General features: G+C 43.3%; 2 protein-coding genes across 3 annotated transcripts in view; one reads left to right on the top strand and one right to left on the bottom strand.

The window, feature by feature from the left end:
* The first annotated feature begins 63 nt into the window (after positions 1-63).
* On the top strand, positions 64-18,165 carry VPS37A (VPS37A subunit of ESCRT-I). Of its 2 annotated transcripts, none has more exons than XM_075421916.1 (12): positions 64-286; positions 3,850-3,924; positions 4,780-4,894; positions 5,736-5,836; positions 6,768-6,984; positions 7,974-8,044; positions 10,748-10,875; positions 10,964-11,022; positions 11,114-11,182; positions 13,176-13,319; positions 14,041-14,121; positions 14,261-18,165. In XM_075421916.1, the coding sequence occupies exons 1-11, from the start codon at positions 132-134 to the stop codon at positions 14,119-14,121; spliced, it is 1,215 nt and encodes a 404-aa protein (XP_075278031.1). In that variant the 5' UTR covers positions 64-131; the 3' UTR covers positions 14,261-18,165. The 2 variants fall into 2 exon arrangements, with proteins under 2 accessions (XP_075278031.1, XP_075278032.1); XM_075421917.1 differs by having other exon boundaries at positions 140-286; positions 3,858-3,924.
* Positions 18,166-19,359: 1,194 nt separating this feature from the next.
* Positions 19,360-26,029, bottom strand: part of MTMR7 (myotubularin related protein 7) — a 50,911-nt gene continuing 44,241 nt past the window's right edge. The window contains exons 12-14 of the mRNA XM_075421915.1: positions 25,233-25,373; positions 23,226-23,352; positions 19,360-22,761 (exon numbers count right to left, since the gene is read on the bottom strand). Coding sequence (XP_075278030.1) covers positions 22,402-22,761; positions 23,226-23,352; positions 25,233-25,373 — 628 coding nt within the window. The 3' untranslated portion in view covers positions 19,360-22,401. The remainder of the gene's footprint in view (positions 22,762-23,225; positions 23,353-25,232; positions 25,374-26,029) is intronic.

The following is a 26,029-nucleotide window of genomic DNA, read 5'->3' as shown; positions in this document are numbered from 1 at the left end:
GGCGCGCGGAGGTGACGCGCGCCGCCGTGCCAGCGGGGCGGGGCGACGGCGCCGGCGGGCGCATGCGCGAGGGCGCGAGGCCGGGCCGCGGTGCCGCCGGTGCCCCCCGCGCGCCTGGCGGCGGCGGGGAGATGAACTGGCTGTTCCCGCTGGCCAAGGCCGGCGGCGGCGGCTCCTCGCCCTCCTCCTCGCCCTCCTCCTCCGCCGCCGCCCCGCTGCCCGCCCTCACCACCCTCCAGCAGCAGAAGCAGCGGCAGATCGAGTCCCTCCGCAGCGCGCACGCTTCGTGAGTGGCCGGGGGGGGGGCGTGAGGGAGCTTTCTGAGGGGCGCTTTCTGAGGGGCGCTTTCTGAGGGAGCTTTCTGAGGGGCCCTTTCTGAGGGAGCTTTCTGAGGGGCCCTTTCTGAGGGAGCTTTCTGAGGGAGCTGCCTCGCGAGGGCGTCGCCTGCCCCCGGTGCCGTGATGGCGCCGGCCCTCGGCCCTGCGCGGCGGGAGGAGGGAGGGGGCCGGGCCGGGCCGGGCGCGGCGCCGCTGGAAACCGAAAGCGGGATTGGGGTTGGGGGGGGGAGGTGTCGGTGGGGCTCGGCCCGGTGCTACCGGGCGGGAAGGCAGCTGAGCGGTTTAACGGGCTTTAAACTTCGGCGGAGATGGCGCCTGTCGGAGCCCTGCCGGCTCCGCACACTGGGTTTTTTTCGGGTGTACAGCGCTAATTTGCTGATTGCTGGGCGTTCGTTAGCGATTTGTCTTATTCAGATGCTCGCCACAGACGGGTGGGTTTTTTCCTCTTCGACAGCCACACTTTTTGCAGAAAAACACCTCCTTCCTCCTGATCTTATCAATATGCTGATCAGTTTTGCATAAATTTTCATCTTTTAAAGTGTTCATCTTTTGAAAGGAGATCCACACTTTATATATTTCGAGGCACGTTTTCTATGAGCGTGGCAGTGTTCGTCCTTCCTGGGACGTCTGTTGAGGTAGAATGACAGAAGCCTCCAAAAGTGATCCAGAGAAAGAAAAGATAGCGTTTTCTGTTGTGTCCGACTAAGGCTGGGAGTGGTAGAGAAACTAACTGTGTTTCCGAGTTTAATAACTGCAGTTTGCTCATTACCCTAATATTTTGAATTGTCACACAGGAAACATGACACTATTGCCAAGTATTGCTTGCTTAAACCCAGTTTCACAAATATATTTGAAAGGTGGTTCAGTTTTCTGGGGAGCTGTCTGCATGGGTACGCAGCAGCTTGGCTAACTAGAAGTTTTTGCTGGACTGGCCCTGCTTAGCCTTTTCTTTCTACCCTTTTTTCTCTGCCGGGGAGATTGGCTCACCCCAAGTCAAGTCCTCACAAGAGGCGATCAGTTGTTGTCAAGGTCGGCTTGCTGAACTGGTTTACTACCTGTTTGTGCAGGCACCAGCTCAAGCAGAGGCAGAGAGGGAGCGGACCCTGCAGCCAGGAATGGAGACGGGTGGGGAGGCAGTAGCTGCCTAAACATAACTTTGCAGCAATGTAAACTGGCCTGCCTCATCTTTCTTCAGGAAAGGTCTAAAAAAAAAACCAAAAAAACCCCAAAAAATAGGCAAGCAAAGGAGTACATTCTGGCAAAGCGTACACTTTTCATAAGGGATGCTTATTACTGAGTAAATCTGAATAGCCGTGCCTCAAATTCTGCACTTCTAAAAAGGTGCGTGTAGCTGGTGCAAGGTTTCAAAAGCACAAAGGTGTTTATTTTAGGCGGGACTGGTGTGCTGGCTTATGGACTCCACAGCAGCACGTACCTATAGGATAGGAATACGCGTCAAGCATTGCGAGGGCGTTGTTTCCCAAGCAGCGATTGAACAATTGTTATTCTAGTGTTTATTTTGTCTGATAAGTGTATTTTGTCATTCACTTATGTGTATCCCAGCTGCTCCTTGCTGAAATGCTCAAAATGTAGTTCTTGGCTGGTTCTTGCCTGAGTTAGGTGAGTTTGGTTAGTCTTTGTAGCTATTAAAAGCCCAGGTATGTGTGATTTTAATTTCTTTGAAGTAGCTAGTTTTCCTTTTCAGGATCCCTCACAGGTTAAGAGCTTGAAATCAAGTTTTTGTGTTTAAAACAGCTTTCTTACATTTGCTGCTGTTCTAGCCAAAGGTAAGAGTGTGCCATTTTGTCCTGTGTACCCATTCCTGCTTGGCAAAGGGACAACTAAGTTTATCTGTTCAAGGTTTTACTTAAAGGAGGTTGTAACAGTTTGTAACAGCTCAACGAGATTCTGGATTCCTTGTTTCTCTCTCCTTATTCTCCTCTTTCTCGCCAGTTCCTGTAGGTTGTGCATGTGAGGGAGGCATAATTATATACCCTTCTCAAAAGAATTTTGTAGCAGGCTATTAAAATGTGTGACAGATGATTACAGGGCAGGAGCGCACGTGAGAGATTCCAGGGAGAATCCTTCAGTGACGAATGAGGAGGTGGTGATTTCAGTGTGTGGTGTGTCGCGATAGAGCCCGAAACTCTCGTTTGAATTCTCCTGTGCTGGAGATTTCTGATAGTCTCTTCAAAGAGCAAAGGGAAAGAGCAGATACTGAGTTGTCTGTGAGAGGAGTAAGGTCAGGCTGCGGAAAGCAAGGTGCACAGCTGGGTTTGTGTCTTACTCCATTTAATCCCAAAGCTCTCAAAAGTGGAGTTTTAAATTCTATGTGCAAATAATGCTCTGGAGGGATACGAAATGCTCTTAGCGCTACACTTAACGTGTATTTGCAGGTAATGTGTTTGGGTTTTTTTGAGGGAGTAATTGTACGGGGCGTACCTTGAAGGTGGGTGGAAGGGCGTTCTGAAGTTAGGTGCAAAGGGGCGTTCTGGAGACATCCCGCTGCCGTTATTCTCTGCTGGAGCTGTGTTCCCTCCCTTCATGAGGAAACCTGAGAGAGGTGAGGGAGGAGAATATTAGTAACCAAGTGCAGGAAGGAAAAATACTTGGAAGAGGAATCTTTGCTTTTTAAGCTTGTATTGGTTGAGGCGTTATAAGGTGAAGCTGATCTTCTGCCCTCCTTTCTCTCCCAGTCCCAGCTTAGGTATCTTCATTTTATCTGATAATACTGCTTGCGGGCCAAGTCTTCTAGTCTTCCTTCTCTGCATTCTTTGGGATGCCATCTATCAAAGCAGTCTTGCTGTGCATACGAAGTGTAGAGTGCTTTGAGTGTTGAAATCAACCTCCTTGCAGCTGATATAAAAATCTTTTTCTCAGTAACTCACCTGTTACTGGAAGAGCAAATTTGGATTTGGTCTTGCCAGATTTTGTAAGATGCCTGTTTTTTCACTCGGTGCTTTTGGGGGGTGGGGGGTGGTGTCTGTGTCTCAAGTGTCACTGGATTACAGAGCTTTACAATTCTGCAAATAGCTCTTCTCCAGATAATTCTTGAAAATGTCTGTGCAAGTACATAGGACTTGATGCATGTGGAAAAAACTACTATTACATAGTAAGCTAATCTATTAAGGAAGAAGGCAAAGTAAATGTTCTAGCAGATAAAATTCAGTATACAAAAAAAGTCAGTCATGTCTTAAATTAAGCCGGTAAGTGGAGAAAAATAACTGGAGGCTGTTGTCAGATCAGTGGGTAGCACAATTCCTCCACTTGTATTTCCATTGTTGGTGATCATGTGTGAGGTTTAGAAGTTGAATCTATTATTTTTTGCTTTAATCTTAATATTCAACATAGCATTCTGAAGCATATTAACTTATTCCAGCATTGTCAATTTTGTTCTTAAAAGGCTTTTCAAATCTAGACTAGATACAAAGGTCTGAAGTTGTGCCTTTTTTTTAGACCTTAGGCTGTTATATTTGCCACGATTTGGATGCTAACAATTTCTTCTTGACAGCATTGCAGAAATTCAGAAAGATGTGGAATATCGACTGCCGTTCACTGTAAACAACTTGACAATTAATATTAACATGTAAGTAGAGTGAGAGATCTCTGCACATCTTGAAAATTAAAATTGTTCTCAGAAAAAAGTAGTAACAGAGCACAAGTGGCTTCCATCTCATAACTAATTTCAGGAACTATAACCTGGGTTTGCATTAGTAGTTGTCGTGATGTGCGTGAAACTAGTTCTGTGCGAGGTGCAGATGCTCAGCTGAAAGCAAAACTGTATTTTGCTGTTCCCAGCTCCTAAGATACCTGTGTGTTGTTAGGTGAAAGTGGGTAGGAGAAAACGCTGGAGGGTTTCTGATGACTTTGAATCCACTACAAGTGAAAATAAACTTAATTAGTTATTTATTAATCTGCTGTAACTCCTAACTCTTACCCCAGTGAAGCTTCTGGATCATAACTTAGGTGATTTATTGTAACATTTCCTGTGAATTTACTTTGGGGGATGCTTTTGCTCTGGCATATATTGATGGTATTCCATTCACAAGTTTTTTATTACTTTAGCCTGATAACTTGCCTGATATTCTTGCAGGTTACACTGCATTGTCTTTGTAGTAGTAACATTTGTATTGGAAAATATTTGGGTTATGCTACAGCCTTTTCTTGATCCGTGGACATAACTGCTTCATTGTTACACTGCAGTTTTGCCCGGTAAATGCTCTTTTCAGTTCTGTGGAAGTCTAATATTCTAAGATGTCTGACTTCTAATTCTGTAACTGAATAATCCTGTTGTGTAATTCACTCTGTATTTCTGCATAACTCTTCTCACAGAAAAGTAAGTTTATGTAATAAATGGTGCTTTTTCTTCGCATAAGAAACCTCATTATGCAAACTTTATCATGGGATACAGCTGTAGTAATGATTATTCTTGTCTTTGCAGCTTGCTTCCACCTCAGTTTCCTCAGGAAAAACCAGTCATCAGCGTTTTCCCACCTGTAAGACATCATTTAATGGACAAGCAGGGAGTATATGTGACTGGTCCATTAATAAGTAATGTATGTATAATCTGTAGCTTCACATATGCGTACTGTTAATAATGATTTTAATACATGCCATACTAAATTATTGCTAATACTTCTGGTAAAAAAGACTAGTACAGATCCTGATCCCTCTCAAACTATATTTTGAGCAGTCTGAGAACAAAACTTCAGTAGTGCTCAGTGTACTACTGTGTATTCTTTTAGCTGCCATTACTGCATTCAATATTCCATATATCTAAAACTATTTCAAGTTACGATGGCTTAGAAAGTTCCGATCACTTTTGTTGTTAGTCCCAATAGCACAGTTCTTGTTTCTCTACAGTGTATTCCAAATCAGGGAGAAGGGTGCTTTAAGACTGTTTTGTAACATAGTTTTTTCTATCCTAATCCTGTTAGAAAGATGTAAAGGTTTTAGCTCTAATATGCAGGATTTTAATATGCTATGGGGCTTTTTTTTTTCCTTTGCCAAGGATGTGGTAGTTTTTTGGGGTTGTGGGGTGTAGTTAAGACTTTTTCAGAATGTAATTAATGATGCTTTTTGTCTTAAATTTAAATCTTGTTGGTTTTTTTTTTTTCCCTTAAATGTGACTGGTCTCTAAGGTGGATTTTTCTGGCTGTTGATCAGAAATTTTGTACTTGATTGATTCTCCAGTGATAATGGATTATACAAAAGACTTGTAACTTCTGTTCAGTTTACATTCGCTGATATGTCTTCAGAGTAGCTTACAGTACTGCCGTGTGGGTATAATAAATAGTCAAGTTCAGCACATTTTGGAACTGTTGGATTCCAGGAATAATGTTTCTTCTCCATCTTGCTGCTGTAAGTTTTTTGAGTTTTGTTTTTTGTTTTTACCAGTTTACAATGCACTCAGATCTAGGAAAAGTTGTTCAAAGTTTACTGGACGAGTTTTGGAAGAATCCTCCAGTTCTGGCTCCCAGTTCAACATCATTTCCGTAGTAAGTATTTATAAGCATGATGAATGGAACTATGTGTATTAACTTACGCGTTTGAAAACGAGGTGAAACCAAGTATTAGGAGGGCAGGAACAGGAATAACATAGTGGATGTATTGGGAGACATAGATTCCCTGCCCTTGCACAATTTCACGTGCATGCTTGATGGTGTGATTTTTTGGAGAAGAAACACAACATTTCATTGGAGTTACTGTATCGACATGCTGATGTAGATATGTATGCTTCTGTTTTCTTGAAAAAGAATAAATGTTGGCATGATGAGGTGAAATCTTGAATCTGCTGTAGATCATGATCTGAGCAGTTGTGTTTCTTCATACTCTGTTCATAAACTCCCAGGCTTAGAGGCAGCGTCTGTTGCACAACCGTGCAGAAGTTGTGCAGTTTGAATAGTTGTATTAAATGTGCAGAAGTGATCTGAGACATTACAGCTTTATCAGTACAACTATGGTTCTCGTGGCTGACAATGATACTGGGTTTAGATGCAGCTGCAGTTGTGAATTTACATTCATGTTATTTAGAAGTAATTATATATGTGTTGCCCAATGCTATACTGTAAATAAGAACTACTGTATGACACAGATGCATTTCTCAGGACTTTCAGGTGGAAACAATTTAAATTTACACTCTCATAAATTTTTGAGAAGTAGTTTTCTTATCATGAAGAGTGTGAGTGTGTATTTGGCTGCTCTACAAGAATATAGTTTAATGGAGTTGTATGTGACGTTGCAGTGTAATGTATAAAGTAGACTTACTACGTTGGAAGTAACTGAGAACAGAAAATGCAAAGTTTATGGTCTATTAAAAATTGTCCTATGTCTTGTATGTGGTCTAGTAATTCCAATTCCAATGATAAGAAAGGTGCTGTAAGCAGCTGGTTGCTCATGGTCATAGTTTTTTGTTTTGTTTGTTTTTAGCCTTTTCAACAAACCAGCTGGAATGCCTCCTTACGCTCCTCAGGGCTTTCCATTTCTTCCTCCATACCCGCCTAAAGAAACAAGCAGAACAATGGCAGCCGTGCCCGTTGCTGAATCCGTTTCTTCAAGCTACACTACAGACAGGCCTGCTGCTCCCTCTTACAGCTTGATTGCTGATCTGCCACTGCCTGTTCCGACAGCAGAAGCAGTGCTCCAGGTCTGTGCGCTGAGTTTTGCTGCCTAAGCTCTCAGACACTGGGTATAAGTTCCCTCGAGGGCACACCGGGCCTTGCCACAAAAATCAAGGGAACAGGCTGAGCGACTGCACTTCATTGTTTTGCTGGTGCTAGGTGTCTTTCTGAGTTGCAGCGAGACTAGTGTTATGCTAAATATCTCTGAATATACCTTTTTTGGTTTTGGAGCTGCCCCCCATAGTGCAGTTGTGACTGTTTCTCCTGCCATAGAAAATGAGATCTTTTTCTCTGTGTGGGATTTCCTGCCCAGAAGCTATCGAGTGAGAACGATGTGCAGTCTCAAGCCTTTATGTGGCATATTTATTTCTCGGTTTCATGCTTCAAATAGCTTCTCTGCATGGATCGTGTGTGTGTGTGTACTCACAAACTCCCTCTCACTGGTACACTATGGAAGGATTTTTTTGAGTGTCCTCCAGGATTTTTGTATCTAAGTCTTTTGTCAAATCTTGTCTTTGAAAATAAAAGCTTTCTTCATCTTGGAAGACACTTTGCTGGCTTTGTGGAATTTAACATTTCTACCTTCTGTAAAGACAGACTTTTTTTTCGTTGTCTAAAAACTTTTTTTCCCAAGGGTTTATAGCTTTAAAAACCACGTGAGAGAGATATAAATGTCAGGCTCTTTCCTTGTCCTTGCTTCCCTGAGTTATATTCCTCCTGTGCATTTCCTGGGTCATCCACCTGTTGTCAAATGGAGGCCATAGCAAGCCAGAATTATATTCCTCCAAAACTGAGTCATCTTTTATGACATGCCACCCCAAACATCCGTAAATACTTTGTTGTCGTGGTTGGGTTGAGATGTCTTCGGTTCAGAGACTAGTGCTACTGCTTCTTACTACTTTTCCTACTTTTCTTGTTGCTGGCGAATATTCATCTCTGGGTATGGATTAATCAGGTTAAATATCAAGAAATTGCTCTTCAAAAATCTACTGAGCGTTTCTAAACTTCCATTTAGGTTGGCCAGAATGGATTTACTTACAAGATGCCCGATGTTCCTGACACATTTCCAGAACTCTCAGAACTGAGGTAAATTTTCAGAAGATAGCAAACCTTTCCGTAGTCGTTAAAAGGCAATTACTGCTGGTCTGTATGTGATTTTTGTCAAAAGTCTGTGTATATCACTGAAGGGTTTTTGTAGAAATTATACATAGGAGAACTACCACTTAGCAAAATTGTAGAGTCAGAAAGTAAGCCAGCCTTGTATTTAAATGCTGCTTGTTTAGGGCATTTTTCTCCCTTAGAGCAATACTTTAGGATTCAACGCCAGGAAAAAGAGCATTGATATTTACTTTTCCGAACTACCAGTGTTCTGCTGTCTTCTGGGCCCTCACCAGGGACTTGATTTCTGCTGATACAAGAAGTGGAACTTTTGAAGGAGGAAAAGGGACAGGGAGACAGACTTGAGACTGGTTCACAAATTACATTCTCTTCAATTCAAAAGGAGTAGTGCAGAGTAAACAATGGACACTTTGTGAGTAGCTCAGCGTGTGCGGAGGGGTTGGTTTGGGTAAATCCAGGTGGTAAGTGTGCCAGCCATCCCAGTGCAAATCACTTCCACTTGTACATGCTTCGTACACATATTACACAGGTATTTTCATCAAAAGCATATCTTGTCACAATTCAAAAAATTGTATTTATTATTGGTCCCAGCAGTTTGCTCAGATTTAGTGAGACAACCTCCTTGGTCAGTTATCTGGGCTATTAATTCTAAAACGGTTTTAGGAGATTGGTTTCTTTCTGATCTCACATCTTTACGGTGGTGTTGTAGTTTAGTGCTTGAAAACTGTCCTTTCAAAAAGGAAAAGACCTTTGGCAAGAAGGTCTTCTGAGGGGTTTATTTTTTCATTTCCCTTGACACCTGAAGAGCCTGTTTAATTTGGCTAAATCAGCTGTAAGTTCTAGCAGCATTCTTATTATGCAGCAGAAAGTTAGGGGGTTTTGGGAGGGAGGTGTAATTTGTTTAAACAAAACATTCCAATCAAGTTTGGTCCTCCCAGGAAGACTGGATTATAATTCCCTTATTCTTCTGGTGGTAGTTGAGTTAAATCACAAACAGTATTGCAGCTGTGCTGAGCAGCTCTGCTGTGTGTAGGTGGCAAGGTTTGGTAGCTGTGGGGGCTGCATGGGTGGCCGGTGTGAGAAGGGCCAGGGGCTGCGCCCGTGCCACACACAGCCAGCGTGGCAGCAGGCCCACTGCAGGACTGAAGCGGGTGATGCCTCTGTGAAAGCACATCTGAAAAAGAGCCAGTGCTGCAGAGGCAGTGAGGATTGAGGATGGGGGTGGAAAAGCACAAGAATCCTGTGAATACCGAAGTCAGAGTAGAAGGGGGAGGAGGTGCTCCAAGTGCCAGGGCAGATGTTCATCTGCAGCCCATGAAGTTTTGGGAAAGACCGCAGCGGAACAGGTATTGCCCTGTAGCCCATGGAGAGGACTGTGCTGCAGCAGATAAGCACGCTGCAGTGCATGGAGGACCCCAGGCTGGAGCAGATGGATATGCCCCAGAGGAAACTGCAGCCATGTGGAGCCCGCACTAGAGCAGGCTCTCCCGCCAGGAGCTGCAGCCTGTGGAGAGGGACCCGTGCTGGCGCAGGGGAAAGCTGCTGGGGACAGGGGCAGGTAGAGGAGCTGGGAGTGACGGGTGCCAGGCATTTCAGTTTTTGTCTTTCTCGCCATCCAACTCTTACTGTAATTGGCAGTAAATTAAACTAATTTTTGCCAAGTTGAGCATGTTTTGCCTGTGATCGCAGTTGATAATGGATCTCCCTGTCTATCTCGGCCCACAAGCTTTTCACACAGAATCACAGAATGGTAGGGGTTGGAAGGGACCTCTGTGGGTCATCTAGTCCAACCCTCCTGCCGAAGCAGGGTCACCTACAGCAGGCTGTCTTGAATATCTCCAGAGAAGGAGACTCCACCACCTCCCTGGGCAGCCTGTGCCAGTGCTCCGTCACCCTCAGGGTGAAGAAGTTCTTCCTCATGTTCAGGGGGAACTTCCTCTGCTTCAGTTTGTGCCCATTGCCCCTTGTCCTGTCGCTGGGCACTACTGAAAAGAGCTTGGCCCCATCCTCCTGACACCCTAAGGTCCCCTCTCAGCCTTCTCTTCTCCAGGCTGAAGAAGCCCAGCTCCCTCAGCCTCTCCTCATAGGAGAGATGCCCCAGTCCCCTCACCAATCCTCGTAGGCTGGACTCTCTCCAGTAGCTCCTCATCTTTCTTGAACTGGGAAGCCCAGAACTAGACAGAGTACTTACTCCAGATGAGGCCTCACTAGGGCAGTGTAGAGGGGAAGGAGAACCTCCCTCGACCTGCTGGCCACACTCCTCTTAATGCACCCCAGGATGCCATTGGCCTTCTTGGCAGCCAGGGCACACTGCTGGCTCATGGTCAACTTGTCGTCCACTAGGACACCCAAGTCCTGTTGAGGAGGGGGACTGAGACCAGCTGGGTGGGTGTCGGGTAGCTGGCCAAGGTCAGCCCACTGTAGTAGTATGAAAAAACACTTCATAGGAAGTAAGGCTTGAAATGAGAAGTACTTCTTAACGCACTGCTTGTTAAGCTCGCTGCTGCGAGTAGTAGAGCCCACAATCCAGGGGAAAGGGAATAAATAAGTTGTGGCTAAGTGTTGTGTGTCTGTAAAGTCCCAATAAATGCCTCAAACTTTTGACTTTTGGCAGAAATGAGCAGATTTACAGCTAACAGCAAACCCTACTTTCTTTCTGTTTGAATGTAGTATATCGCAGCTGACCAACATGAATGAGCAAGAGGAAGTGTTACTGGAACAGTTTGTGACTCTACCACAGCTGAAGCAAGTCATTACTGATAGAGATGAGTTAGTGAAAAGCATTGAAGAGCTGGCAAGTAAGATGTCAAAACATGAGCACCTGTGGCTGTGTTCTGTGAACTGAATCCTTTAAAAAAAAGTAGTAATAGTGACTTTATTTTACAGAAAAAAACTTGTTACTGGAGCCTAGTCTTGAGGCAAAAAGACAGACAGTGTTGGATAAAGTAAGTGAACAATAAAATCTTCTTCAGAAATACTAGTTGTAATACTCTGTTGTTTTCAGGAATAAAACACTCTTTCTGTTCTTCCTTCCAGTATGAGCAACTCACACAGATGAAAGCAGCTTTTGAAAAAAAGATGCAAAGACAGCATGAACTGAGTGAGGTATAATCTCTATATCGTATTATCCTTTAAGAATACTTCAGGAAAACTGAGGTTTTGATTTGTGTCTTTATCCATAAAGAATATTCTTCTAGTTAAACTCTAATTTTATATGAAACAGATTCACATCAAGTATGAAATAAAATGGGATGAAGTACCAAACAGTTTGAAAGCAGAACAGTGTTACATTTGCACTGCTGGTTTTTTGGGTTGGGTTTGGTTGCTAATGGATTTGGTTTGGTTTTTTAATGCTACAGGAGGAGCCAGGTTGGAAGAAGGGAGTATGATGAGCATTTGGAGCTGTTCCGAAGTCCAGTCCTGGGTCAAACCAGTTTTAAGAATAGAATGATTTTTAAAGAAGGGTTGTTTAGTTAATGGCACCCATTTAACAGAATGAGCTTGTAAAACTGCACCAGATGAAAATGATTACAACCATTGCTTTAGAAACTTAATTTCTGTGATCTGCTGGGTGTGCTTACTTTGGGCAACAAGTTATGTATGCTGTCAAACTTCGCACATTCGAAAGCGCAAGTAGGGTAAAGTCATTACTTCAGAAAGCAGTTTGGAGAAGGAGAATAATTTCTTGGTATATTTACCGGGATATATATTGAAAGGTATAACTTCTCGTGAAACAGTTTCTGTACTGAGATCTTCAGTATTTACAGGGCTTGTCACCTGGGAACACAACAGTCAATCAAAATAGCACGCCTAGTACCTTTCACAATGCTCGAAAAGTAACAAAACACGAAACAGCAAGCAAAAAGTTACCTGACAGCAAATGATTTCACTGGTGATCTAAATGAATTGTTTCCTCATGTGATAGTTAGAATACTCTGACTCCTAATGCCTCCTTTCTATGTGATGTTGGCTTTAAGATGAGAAACTTTCTGTTTCTGTAAGAAACCCCTTAAGAACAGGACATAGTACTCCATCGTTAGATTACCTTTTCTTTTTTCTAAGGTAGATTTGATGATTCATTTTGGTGAGGGTTAGGAGGCTGAGAGGTGGGGAGTTGCAGCTGGATATTTGTGCTGGATCCGCATATGCTGTATCTTCACATATTGATGTTCACTGTGCGCTGCCTGGTATCTCCTGTTCTCTCTCCTTCAGAGTTCCAGACTTACCTTTTTACTTGTACTGTGGGTGAATTTTAGTCATCTTCTGTTAGAGCAGACTCTCCTTATTTCGCACAAGATTAATTTAACAGGAAATTTCTGATTACATTACAGTTTTACAGTATGTAAGTAAATATTTTTCATGGGATAGATGAAGGGTAGTCCAAGCATCTCAAATCTACAAATACCTTAATTTTGCAATTCTGGCTCTGTTCGGACTCCTGCTGAAGATGTGAATCATGTTCTGATTAACTGCCCAAACATATTAGAGGAAAAATAATGAAATTATGTGCAATAAACAGAAATAAGGCCTGAGGTTTATAAGAACAGACGAATGAGTATACCGGTTCAGATTGGCAGCCCATTTACTGCTTGAGTAGGTGCTTTTTCCTTTCCTGTCTTCCTCTCCACAGTCATTTCAAGGGTATTTAAAAGCTAAATAGTAAGGGGTTTTTTACCTTTTCACACTTCTCAAGTTCACTGCTATGTTTCAAAAGTAGACCCTGTTTAATGAAGACACTTGAAATGTCAGTTCTGCTCAGAAATCATGCACCCGAGAACCTGTCAGATTTCCAAGTTGGGTGCTTTCTGTAGTGTAGGATGGAAGTTTGAAAGCTGCATACATTTGAGAGAGAGATTGTGAATGAAGACCTAAACTAGCAACGCTTTTCTCACGTCGAATCCTTTCTAGTTTAACAAGCTATGCTGTTTCTTGGAATTGAAGCTTCATCTGGTCACTTGGGCTTTTGTATTATAATAATAATAATAATAATAATACTCTAATCATGTATCCTATATTTATGTAGTCATGTATCTTTCTTCTTGGAAGTGTAGGCTTGGATGGACAGTTTAATATTACATAGGAGTTTTTATTTTCTTAGAGTTGCAGTCCAAGTGCTCTGCAAGCCAGACTTAAAGTAGCTGCTCATGAGGCTGAAGAGGAATCTGACACTATTGCAGAAGACTTCTTGGAAGGCAAAACAGAAATAGATGACTTTCTTAGTAGTTTCATGGAAAAGAGAACGGTACGTAATATACAAGTCATTCTGATCTGAGAGATATGTAATGCATAGTGAATGAATTTAAGACTTAGTTTGAGCAATCCTGTGATACAGAACAGAGCTTTAGTAAGCTCCACAAAAAAAAAATATATCCCTAAGTGGCTTCAGTCTATTTAGAATATAATCTGCATTCTGAAGGCACGTATTTTTAAGGCGGAGTGCAAGGCCTCCTGCACGAGACCCTTGTCCTGAGGTGTTGTAGAGATTTTTTTGTGACAGTTTCTTCTGTATCCTGTATAGATACAGGGAAGGTAGCTACAGGGACAATTTTAAATTCGGCAAGTCGACGTAGAAAGACATGTTATATTAAGCAACCTTAATGTTTAATTTATTAAACTTCTTTAATTATTCTGTTGATGCCTATCACCAAAGAAGTTCAGAAACCACCGTTGTTGTTTATGCTGTGACAAGAGTAACTTACCGAGTAGTGTACCTGTCTTTAAAGATGCCTAATAAATGAGTTTTGTAACATAGGAAACAATTCTCTTCTCTGGTAAGCAGCTGGGGATGGAATAGTGTTATCAATATCAACAGTTGTTCAGCCTGAGGCTTGGAAGGGAGGTGGTTCACAGGGTTTGCCTTTTTTAAAGAGCCTGCAGAGTAGCTAAATCATTACAGAGAAGATGTAGCACGCATTATAAAACATTCCTTTCAGACTTTGCTCTTCCTGTGTCTTGTTTTGTAGCTCTGCCACTGTAGACGAGCCAAAGAGGAAAAACTTCAACAGGCAATAGCAACACACAGCCAATTTCATGCTCCCCTATAGGTAAATGGGTTTGTTACAACGCTTAGTGTTCTAACAGTGCTTTCTGTGGAAATAAGTATGTTCTGCATCTATTGTTGTGTTTAAAACATAACTTGTGAAGGAGTTAAAAATATCTAATTATGGAAATTTGTCTTTACAGACTTCCTGCAAACTACACCTGCCAAGAGAACGAGTGAAAAACCCAATAAAGCACACTTTTTAATAACTATTATTTGCAAATAAGCATTTCATCTTACGTGGTTGTATTTATAGAAGAGATTGTATACAGAGTTGGGATGGTTTTTGTACAAATTAGAACGTCTTTATATTCTCATTGTACTCAAGAATCCTTCTATTGCAATCTTTGCACTAATTTCTTGTATTTATTGTTGATAGTTCTTATTATATTTAAGTTCCTGCTGCTATACCCCATTCTTCAGAGATTAAATATCTAAACATGTAATTTTGACTAGCTTTTTACATTTTTATAAAAACATAATTCATATCTTTTGTATTTTGAACTTTAAACATAGTTTTGGCTTCATCTGTGGAAGAGTTTGAGATAAATGGTCATAGGACTTCGGAAACTGAAGTAGTTTGTAATATGAGATTGTTAGTGGATTCACAAGCTGTCTTTTCTTGAAGCCAAAATGTTTAAGGGCAAGTTTTTATTACTTTTAAGTAGTAATACAAAACTAAGTATAGCCTACATTGTGTGTCAGATAAGTAGATTTGGATTAAGCAAAGGATATGTCGGAACAAATGATATTGGAATCAAAATAGAATAAATGATCACTGCATAGATTTGCTGTGTTGCTTAGTAGCACCGATGCACTTGATTTCAGGAGTGGCTTGGTACCTACCACTGTAATTAAACACAATTTTCATCTAACAGGTTAATTTTCTTACGTGTTTTTACTTTAGAGGAAAAGTAATCAGCTCACCTCCCAGTTTCTGTTTTGGCGATATGAATATGTACATCAGGCTCAAAAGCACTTTGCAAAAGCTGGTTCTGAAGTTCTTTGTGAAGTAGCAGTGATTTTTTTCCTAATTTTAAGGAACAAAGAAACTAATTTGGCTGGAGTTGCATAGCATGTTATGTTAAGGCCGGTGATGGAATTTGGAAGTGTGACTTAATTCTGCCCTTTAATCATGGAACCTTGCCTCTGGTGAGCTGAATTCTTCTGGGGTGGGGGTATGTCTGCTGAGAGTGGGTAGGACCGAGGGCAGTATTCTGTAGGAGAAAAATACAACCTCTAAATATGTGCGTGTATGTTCTCTCTTGCTCTTGCAAAAAGACCCATTTGTTTTCTTAATCTTGTCAGTGCTTTAGGTTTTCATGGAGACAGTCAAACTTCGGAGGAGCAGAAGGAATTGTGCAGTTCTGAGAGATAAGTAAGACAAAGCATGGATTAAGTAATCTGTCAGGAATCCTGCTTCTTGTCAGGAAGCAGTCTGGAGATCAACCTCTCGGCCAAGGCGCTGCCTCTGTGTTACCTGGAGAGGGTCACAGAGCGTCGTGGATTCAAATCTCAAACTAAAGCACGTCAGTCCAGACGAGTTCTTTTCTGTGTCACTGATCTTCAGTCAGTCCTGAACTCGATGCTCACCTAGCACAATGCAATAAGGTATTTCTTCCAAATTGGAGAAAAGTGAGTAAATTCGGAGTCAGGAAAATAATGTAAGTGCAAGAATTCTGTTCCACGGGCTAGTGAATCTCCAAATGTGGCTTTAGTCTCAGCCCTGTCATAGTACACAGGACTGTGGTTGTCTGTCTTAAGCTACTGCCTTTCAGGGCAAGTAAATGATTCGCTGGAATTTGGTGGAGTTTTTCTTTGTAAGGCTGGTCCAGATTCTGAGATTAGATTTCCCAAATAAATAGAACTATGGTCCAAGCCACAGAAGATACTTAGGTGCCTGAAAAAATAAACAGGTTGGAAGTGCCATCGCTGAACAATAATTATAGAGTATCTTAATGCAAAAAAGTGTGTCCACTGACTGTGCATAGTATTGCTTGCCTGTTGACATAGCACTTCTGTTAATGTGCTAACTAAAGCCCTCGTTAAAAATGAGATAGTGTACATTTCCAAGTGGTTGTGGACTTGGGTGTCTGAGTAGTGTGATTTCTGCAGCTCTGGAGAAGAGTTAGATTTAAGTCATTAGCGTTACCTTCTTGGCAAACTCCTTCCATTTTTGTGCCGAATGTCCAGGTTGTTTTGGATCTTTTTCTGCGTATCTACCTAACGAGCTTAAAGACACACAATCCTGTACGGGGCTGCTGTTGTCAGTGTTACTTCCTTGTAAGCAGAGAAGGGAGCAGCTGACCGAACACCCAGTGTTCCTGCTGCATTGGGAGAGTGTCATCTTTAGATATTTTACAATGGCACAGAATGACAGACTTCTGTCCTCTCCTGCCTCCCCCTGCTGAGTGGTATGTGGTGTGTTATGGTGCTCTGCTGCAGCGGAACTCTAGCCAGGGCACCTTCAGGGGTTCTGCTTCCCAAACCACTACAGGTTCTCAACACTTCAGGCTTTTTCTTGTGTTACTTTTGTGAGCAAAGTTACACATTCAGGACTTCTCCATGGAGTCCTGGTGACAATGGAGGACAGTTTGGTGCAGATTCTTAATACAGTGTTTCTTGTTCAGGGATATGAAAGTTTAAGGTTCTTTCTCCCTTTTTATTCTCTCTCATATCGTTGTTCCTAATCTTAGGTTCTCCCCCCACCCCCGTCCTATTTTTTAGCCCCAGCTGCAGTCACAGGCCCATTCTCTAGAACAGGAGCACAGAAGTCTCTGTATTCAGCAGTGGTGTACTGGGTTAGCCCCACGCAGGGACGGCCAGCCTTTTTCTGGCCCTTGAAGGACAAGCCAACCTGCTGCTGGGTTGGGGTTTGTTTTTCTTTACTTTTAGTCCTGCACGGGTTGTGCCCATGCAAACTTTTTTCCTTCTAGGTGAGTATCATACTTTCACCAGAAGACTTGGTAAAACACTGGTAACGCTCTGTCAGGGTTGGGTTTTTTGGCTTCTAGCATGCTGGTAGTTCACCGCTAAGCACGTTCCTTACCTTATTTTACCGGAATGTGGCGGGTAGGTGTAAATCCAGCTTCAAACAGTTCCCTGTGAAGTGTAAGAGTGGCAGCTGCCGTTAGATGGACGTTCTAAAATCTTGTGAAATGTGTCGAGTGAACTCTGAAGCAATCTGGAGTAATAGGTTACGTACAGTGACTTGTTTCTGGAGCCTTGCGCTGTCATGCTCACGCTGAGGTGTTCTGCCACGTGGTGGAGTGAAATAAATGAGCAAGAAATGCAAGAGTAAGGAGGTGGCTTGTCTCTGGTGTCGCGGTAGTTTGGGGCAGGGATGAGGGTGCGTTCTGTATTGTATCTGCTGACGGAGTCTGGGGTTTGCCTAATTTTAACATCTGATCTTACTGCTGAATGTTTTCTCTTGCTCCTTCCTGAGTCAAGCAACTACTTAAACCCAGAACTGAATTCTTTGTATAGCAATTGTACCTAATGCTACTGCAGACCAGAGAAATTGTCAAATGTAAGTCTGAAATTAAGTAGGTTTCATTTCAGGATGATCTTGTATACAACTGGTGTCAACGGTACGTTCTGCTGGGACTTAGAAGAAAGTTTTCCTAGATTTCACAGTGTTTGACGTGCTGACCCTCCTGAGATGGGGGTTGTCAGGTGCGTACAGCTACACTAGCCGCCACTACAAGCGAGAGACTAGAATCTCGTTAGTGCTAAGCGGTATCTAGTGATCTGCTGTCGTTCTGTTGTTTGCTCTGTACATACTCCTGCAGCTTTCCCACTTCGCACCGTGAACAAAGGTGGAAGTTAGAAATCTTTTAGTCTTGTTCCTGTCCAAGTTCTTACTACTCCCGTCAAAGACTAGGAAAAATCTTCTAAAAGAGAGATCTGAGACACCTTCAGGTAAAACGGAATTAAAACTCTGGCAACAAAATTAAGTCAGTTATCACAGCCTTATGGTGTACAGTATTCTGAACAGTAAATACTGTAATGTGTTACACTTACAAATAAAGGCTTTGGGATTTTTTTATTTACCTTGTAATTGTCTAACAGAGTTGAGTATTGCAGGGCTTGCTGGGAGGATACAGGATTGTGGTGGAAATGGGCGCAGTAAGCTGCTCAAGGACAAGCTTCTAATCTTTGTGGGTAGTGATTTGAGCTTTTCCTGTTTAATGCTTTCAACAGCAGTAACTCCTGAAGCCATCTTCGCTGAAGTGGGTTTTGAAAACCCACGTTGCATCTCTGGCTGCTGCTTTTGTAACTGCTTTGTGTTGGTCAGATACCTGTGGAGATCAAATTTGTGTGTAGTAGTAAGCTACAAAGAAAACTTGAATATCAGCAATAAGGGAATACCTTAACATAAAGAACTGTGTGCTTTAGTCTTTGCAAACAGAATAAATTAATGAGAATATCCTTGGCAACCAGCAGACTGCAAAATGAGTCCTTGCCTGAATTCAGTCACAGAGATTCTGGTGGACCTGTAAGGTTTTGTTAGCTTCTTTCCAGAATGACTTACGTTAAAAGGCCACTAAATTTTATTTTGAGATTTAACTCGATTTGATGGCTCCACGTACTTTACTTTCTAAGTAAAGTTGAATGCTTATTTTACATTTCTTTCTTATCTCTCTGGCAGTGTTTCTGGCCTCTTAATTCGTGTTTTGCTGTAGGCTTGGCTCTAGGTCTTGGGCAGGTTTGTCACTGGTTGTAGTACAGTGAGAAGCTGACCTGCTTTGACCAACCCCACCACATGTTCCTCCCTTCCCCAGTGAATTGTCAGTGGCTCGGCCGTCCTTGGACGGTTTCTCGGCCACTGTGCTGTTTGCCCGTCTCCACACTGCGGGGCGTGGGGGTGATCAGCCAGCCCACAGGCCACGCTCAGCCTCCAGCCTGCGCAGCAGCCGTAGCCTCCGCTGTGATGTTGGTGATAGACCCGAGGTCTGGGCAGCATGGCGTCGAGCTAGCTGGTCAGCAGCAACGACGTGCTTATCTTCACTGCAAAGGCTCCCTCCTTGCTGCTGGTGGGGTTTGACTGTTACTAGTTTGGGTCGTCAGACGTCTTTTGTACTGTGTAAACTGGTGCCCTGGCTTGCCCTTGTGTTCAGAGAATGTGGTTCCCCGCATTACTGCTGATTTTACAAAGAGCTCGCCTTCCCTGCCTCCCTTTTACTTCCCCCCCCTCCCCCTTCTTTGAATGATACCCTTCAGTCTGGGTTCTGCCCTCCAACTTCTTGATTTTTATTTCTCAGCTTTGCAGAATCCGTTACCAGTTTACCACCTTTGTCTGCGTCTTGTACAGAGCTACCACTAAAAGCAGCTGGTGAATGCATTTTCTTTCCATCTTTAGATGGTGATCTGTTGTAGCGCAGACTTCAGCCATTTGATCCCATTGCCTTCAGTGTTCCTCAGATGCACGTTTTCATACGAAGTAACAGCCTGAACCCAGCAAGGCTGAAATTACACCACAAAAATACATCATGCTGTTTTAATCCTTTCTTCCAGCAGTTTGTCGTGTTCACGTGTGTCATACATCAAATCACAGGGGGCTCATGCCAGATTTGCGAGGATTTGCAAAGATCCCCACAAGGCTGCAAGAAATCCGTGTAGTTCATAGTGTGGTTTTTCTCATCCTTTTTGTTTTGCATTCCCTAGAAGTATTTAACAAGGGGTGTAACACAGTCCCCTGTGATCAACTCAGTTGACAGGAGCCTCAGTTTGCGTAGTTACCTGCTGTAGATTCCTGCACAGCTTAACTACTGCCTTCCAGGATCGAAGCAGGGAAGGTACAGAAACCCCCGGGTCTCCGTGACACAGTGCCCCTGAGTGAGTGAAAGCCTGCATGACAGAGATGGGGAGAGCCAGCCCGGGCTTCGTTCGCTGCTGTGAAAGAACAGAACGCTGAGTGACCCAGGGGTTTATTTGGAAGTGTTTCTCGGCAGGCGAGTAATGCCACAAGCCCGTACATTATGGTGAAAGCAGTAGTAGCTAATGCAAACTGCCAAGGACTGCAAGACACACATCACAGAGGGCTGCGGAGTAAAAGCTCGGTGTAACACGTTGGTGTGTTGGCATTTAGCTGTAAAGCTAGTTCCAAGGAGTTGCAGATGCGACGTGAAGACAGTGCTTTGGATACGCGTATATCCCTGTTCTGTATTTATTTCTAGACATGTCTAACAGGACGCAATACCATCAAACACAATTTTACATTTTAAAGGTGTGCAATAATACTGCCCACTTTCAAGCTCACTTTTAGGCAGAATATTTGCGTGTTTTGTTTTCATTGCTGACTGCAGCATGCTGCTTTGAGAAAACCCATTTAAAATCTCCTGTAATACCATAAATTTTACAGGCTGTGTTCAAAATACGAAACATTTTTAAAAGTGCAATTAAAATCTGGGCTTCCATATATTAAAAATTCATAAAGATTAAAAACCAGAAGGCTAGATTCTCTACAGAGTATAAATTATCATAGCTGGATTTCTGTCAGCTGGGCTACAGTGATTTATCAAATTGAGGATCTGGCCTTTCCAGTATAACTTTAAGATAAATCTTGCTGTTAGGAATTGAATTATTTGTTCAAAGAGCAGCTCCCTTAAGAGGATATTAATAATACTGACGTTTGCCTCCTCATTTTTAATAGCGTAAGTTCATAGAACAGAATGAAAAGCCATTCCATAAAGGCAGACTGAATAATGAAAGCTAAAGCTTCTCAACTGAGGTATGTTTCTGCGATTTAGTACTGCCTGTGAGTCTGTATTTGAAGGAGTAGTATGAAATGGCATCATCAGAGTAAGCGTACGTCACTACTGCTTGGCTTTGCTGGAGTTCGATACCACGTTGTCCCCAATCAGGTAAGAGCAGCCGTATGAATCATATTTTTAACTGCTTGCTTTAAATATAATAAAAAAAAGCCAAACAAACAAACGTGGAACAATTACATCCTGATATGGAAGCCTTTTTAGTGAGTTTCAAAACATCCCAAATTTTAAAGATCTTTCAGTGGTTTATTTCCGTACCGATGATCATGAAAGCTATTTTTCCTACTTTTAAAAACTATGAAAATTCTTAAACCACATGAGATCAAACTTTCTGTTGTGGTGAATCGGTCTTTGTCTTAAAATAGCACTGTCACACACTATTCAGGTTGGCAAATACTAAAAGGGAAATTTTGTGGGGGGATAAAAAAAAAACCTGTGGCTGTGGTTAGTTTATTTTGAACAATAAAATTTGGAAGAGGTGTTCTTTGTAACGGTTCCTTTATGGGCTTAACCTTCCTCTAATTCTGGCTTTGGAGTGATGCTTTCAGCAGTGATTTTGGATTCCCTCTGCGCTCCACTGTACCCGTACCTCACTCCCACTGAAGTAAAGCATTGATGAGTAGCAGGCAAAACAGGCTGGGGAATTTGGGCGTTTATTACCTTTGAAATTTTACCTGTATATCTTACGTAGGCGGTTTGGACCGAGGGTAGGCCAGCAACTATCAGCCTTCAGAACAGAACATAAGGAGGCTGGGGTGTGCTGCCTGCCGTACCTGGCGTTACCAAGGGCTGCTTCGCCGCGAAGGCGGGGTGAGTATTGTCACGTTCCTTGAAGTTCTGCTCACAGAAACTGCTGGACTGCCAACGCTGGTTGAGTACAAACGGGATGCGTTCGCGTGCGGCAGCTGCTTAATGAAGGGTATTTTTGCAGGATCAAAGCTTCATTTGTCCCCTAAGGAAGCATGTCCGTTTCTTAGTTCTACTTTGCATTAAAGGGTTCTAGTAGGAGAATATGCGAAGTAATTGTTGAAATTGAAAACTTAATACCTCCCCTGAAGAGGAAAGTGAAGAATATGCACAATGTGCCTAAAGGCAACAGAGCTCTACAAAAATAAGTTTGGACTGATTCGCCAGTAAGGCTGACGCTAACGAATCTTCAGCCTTGTCCCTGTGTGTAAGAGGGGGCTTTGGAATTTCACGTCTTTGGAGAAGAACTATTCTTTTGTACAATAAATAAATACGGAAATGTACAAGGTAAGGAATAATTATGTACAGCACTGATTAAAACAAACACCACATTGGCTTAACTAAAGATACCAGCTATTCCCTTTCTTCAGCGTTACGTCTCAAAACTAATAATGGCTTGTTCTGCTTCGGTCCTTACTTACACAATTGCACCGTTCCCTTTCTTTGGATTATTTCTTTCGGCCAGAGACCCCTGCCATTCTTCATCTGCTGAAAAGGCGCCGTTCCCGACTGTGAGAGACTCGGCTTGCTGTTGGGAAGGTGTTTCACGCTGCCAGAAACACGGCTTCATCGGAATCCTTGCCGCTGTCTTCACTCGGCAGGCAGCCGCCCACGCTTGGGGACCTGCAGCTTAGGTCCTCCACGCCGGACTCCTGGTCGCTGTTTGCCGAGAGATCGAGGTCTGAGCTCTTCAGGTTGTCCTGCGTCAAAATCAGGGCTGAATCGTCTTCGTCCCCTTGCGAAGGGCTCCGGGACGGGAACGATTTCAGGTCGTTGCTGTACTCCTGGGGAGTGTTGGCCAAGCTGTTGTTGGACGTAGAAAGCCCTAGCTGTTTGCTTCGGGCTTGTTGCTTACTCTTGACTTTATTATCATTTAATTGTAATTTCTGAAGATTTGCCAATCTCTGAAATAAAGGAAACAGTATATATTACATGGTGACTTTTAGGGCCCAGTAATCCTCTGACATGTCTGCCATTTTTTAAAAAAAACCCACAGAAACCAAGTTCAGAGACCAACCCAGCTGCCACCCTTTAAAACCAGCTATTTGCATTTGGGGAGCATGAGAAGTGCGCAGTTTACCACCAACCGGTGCTGGATTACAGCATCCTGCGTTACGGAAGGGTATCAGATGGCTTTCAGGAGTAGTGCTTGTGCACCAACACCCGTGAAATCTTGTCCCTAAAGAAAAAAACTCCACTGTTGTGTCTTAAATGCGAAACATTCACAGCAATTTGAGAGAACAGAGATGGCGGCTGAACATCCTCAGGCCAGAAAAGGATGCAGCATGTTGGGGACTGCGCAGCGTAGGGAGCTGGGTTTCATTTACCATCGGTTCAGTCTGGGGCATCGAGATCGAGTGTTTCTTACCTCTCCCAAGAGCTCCAGCTCTTCTTCCAGCTGCTGAGTTTCTTCCTTCACTGCCATCAGGTAATCGGTAACTGACTGGCGAGGGTGCAGCCCCTTTTCAAAGCGGTTGTACATCCCGCTCCAGAACCTGGAATTGGTGGGAAGGTCTTCGTTACACAGAGGGTGTCTTACTGAATGAGCACAGGTCAGCAATTTTCCCATTTGGTGAGGCAGCTGCAGAAGACTTAAATACACACTTTTTTTTTTTTTTTTTACCCAGACACGTGTTGTCCTAAACAATCTATCCATGGATTATTCATCATGAGAGTTCATTGACTGTTTGGTAAGAGTTATGGTTCGTTGGCGTTGGCTCTGTCCCGAAGACGCAACTCCGTGGACATAGGCAGCTTGAGCCAGTTCTGGTACGCAACGGAAAGAACGGTGAATGTACCTTTGACTTAGATCTCATGGCTGAGGGCAATTTCACTGAACACAAACGTTTGCTGTGTTATTTTCTTGTTCTACACTACGGGCTATAGAGCAATGGTACCTATAAAGCAGCCAAGGTTAAAGACAGTTTTTCATCGTTCTGGTTTTCAAGCGTTGTTTCGCTTCTAGTGAAGTCAACTTTGAAATTCTGTATGCTTGGTTTTGGCAGGGGGGGTGTGGGAGGTGCAGCTGGTTAACAGGTTTTTTCCCCTGTAATGAAGAGTTAAAAATCAGGAGTAAAAACCAGTAAACTTTGAACTGACATTTTAAACTGGCCTATGGAAATTGCACGAAGCTGATATGTTGGCAGCTCTCCTCCTGTTCTATGGCACTACTTGACAAACCTTCAGTTAAACAGCTGAGTTGATTTTTCGTTTTCAGGAGGAAAGGACTCGAGCTGTCAGCCTGCAGCTTACTCCAGCGCTCCTCCTGCCTTCTGTCTTGCCGGCAGCGCGTGGCCGCAGCCAGGCTCTGCGTGCGTAACCCCTTGGCCAGCCGGGTCACATAACCGGGCCCTGCCCTCGGCCGCAGCGGCCCAGCCAAGCAGCTGACGGGTATTCTCGGCGGTTGATTATTCCTGCCCCAATGGTATAGTGTTTAAGTCACATTCCCCTTGGAGTTTATCGTCTGATAGCTCGTGCACGGAAATCTGTACGTGCCCACGTAATTCCATTAAAATCAACAGGATTACTCATCTGATGGAGGATCTGCAGTATCAGCACTTCTTTTATAAATCCCGCTATCCTAACGAATACGATTCATGACTATTTTCAAATTGGTTTAAAGTGGATGTGACCTGGAACAGTAGATGTGAAAGAATTCTGTTTCTGTCAATGAGGGTACGTATTGACTCTTTAACAGGTGCTTTTACTTGCAGTTGGAAAACCAGCTGATCAGTTTTACCTAAATCACAGTTTTCATTAATTTCTAATCAAGTTCTCCTTCAGTTTGTTAAGATTAATGGCACGATTAATTACTCAAGTCAGAATGTCAATAACAACATTTCTACAATTATGATATTTTATTACATTTTTGAAAAAATATCAAGTAAAACTTACTGTGTATACTTCGAGGTATAACAGCAACATGGGGGACGTCTGCTTTTTGTTTTACTAAACCCTTGTTTTAGCAATGAAACCATATTTCTTGAAATGTCCTTTTTTATTTTTTACACCAATTGATCCAAATAATCACCACAGAATCTTGGAATGGAAGGTGCTTAAGCAACTTTAAATTTAGAAGACACAGACAAGAACAGAAGTGAAAGAGCACTTTCTCAGCGGAAGAAGTGAGTAACCGTGAAATTAGGACACCCAACTATCAATATAGCTTTAATCTTAAGCTGTTTTTCCGGCTAATGCTCCGTTGTGGAACGGTGCAGAGGTGCTGGCTGACTGTGAGCACACATGGAATGAACACATTGCATCTGAGACCGCATTCGCTCTCTATGATTTATGTTATGCAATGAGAAATACTTAAATACAGAGGCACTCTGTTCTGTACATCCTGCAGTTCCGAGTAGTAAGTGATGCTACCTACTTGTACAAGAAGTTGCAGGGAGCCATCTGCGGCCGCAGGCTCCCTCGGGTTCGGCTGTGGTCTGGTCTGTACAAAGGGTTCAGGTAATCGGCACGGTTTTTCCACAAGTGAGCCCACAACGAATACGTCCGTTCTCGGATTCTGAAAACAAGACGTTAAATAAAAACACATTGAAGTCTCTTTGACAATTCAGGTGCAGCTAAAGCTAAGACATTCCAGTGGTTTGATTTTAAAGGAATTGGGGCACTGAAGCTGCTCCGCATTTGGGCAGCAAAAGGGACGGGATGGCTGCAGCAGGCAGTGGCTCCCACCTTCCTCTCGTTACCACTGCTGATGCGATCGGACGCAGGAGACAAGCGGTGGGAATCATGAGGGCCCCAGGAAGCAGATATGAACACCAGCACTGCCAGGAATGGTATTACTGTCTCTGGTTGGGCCTGAGGGCAGGCAGATTAATACGTAACTGCTTCGGGGCCAAGCAGCAGCAGGACAGTTTGCCGGCTCGGTCCTAGGAAGGGCTGCCGGACAAAAAAGGCTGCTCATGAGAAAGGATCGGAGAGGTCAGGACTCCGAAAGCCAGGGTACAACGCAGCAGTGACTCTTAAACCAAGAACTTACTAGAGTTAGTACAGCCTTGTGTTCGAGCTGCGGTGACAGCCTGCCCTGCTGCTCTTAATGCTGCACAAAGGCAGGGCCCCACGGCTGCAGGGCTAATGCTCTTGGCAGTTTTCGCTAATCCCTGTCACGCACGCCGTGGATTACGCTCCCAGCAGAGCCACATGGCAGAGGATCACCTT

The sequence above is a fragment of the Opisthocomus hoazin genome, chromosome 5 (genome assembly GCF_030867145.1).
Source record: "Opisthocomus hoazin isolate bOpiHoa1 chromosome 5, bOpiHoa1.hap1, whole genome shotgun sequence".
Classification (NCBI taxonomy): Eukaryota; Metazoa; Chordata; class Aves; order Opisthocomiformes; family Opisthocomidae; genus Opisthocomus; species Opisthocomus hoazin.
This window is presented reverse-complemented; position numbering and strand designations above follow the sequence as displayed.

Coding starts and splice junctions, on each gene's coding strand:
- VPS37A (XM_075421916.1), top strand. CDS start 132: ATGAACTGGCTGTTCCCGCTGGCCAAGGCCGGCGGCGGCGGCTCCTCG. Junction 10,876..10,963: donor AAGCATTGAAGAGCTGGCAA/GTAAGATGTCAA, acceptor TTTATTTTACAG/AAAAAAACTTGTTACTGGAG. Junction 11,183..13,175: donor GACAGCATGAACTGAGTGAG/GTATAATCTCTA, acceptor TTATTTTCTTAG/AGTTGCAGTCCAAGTGCTCT.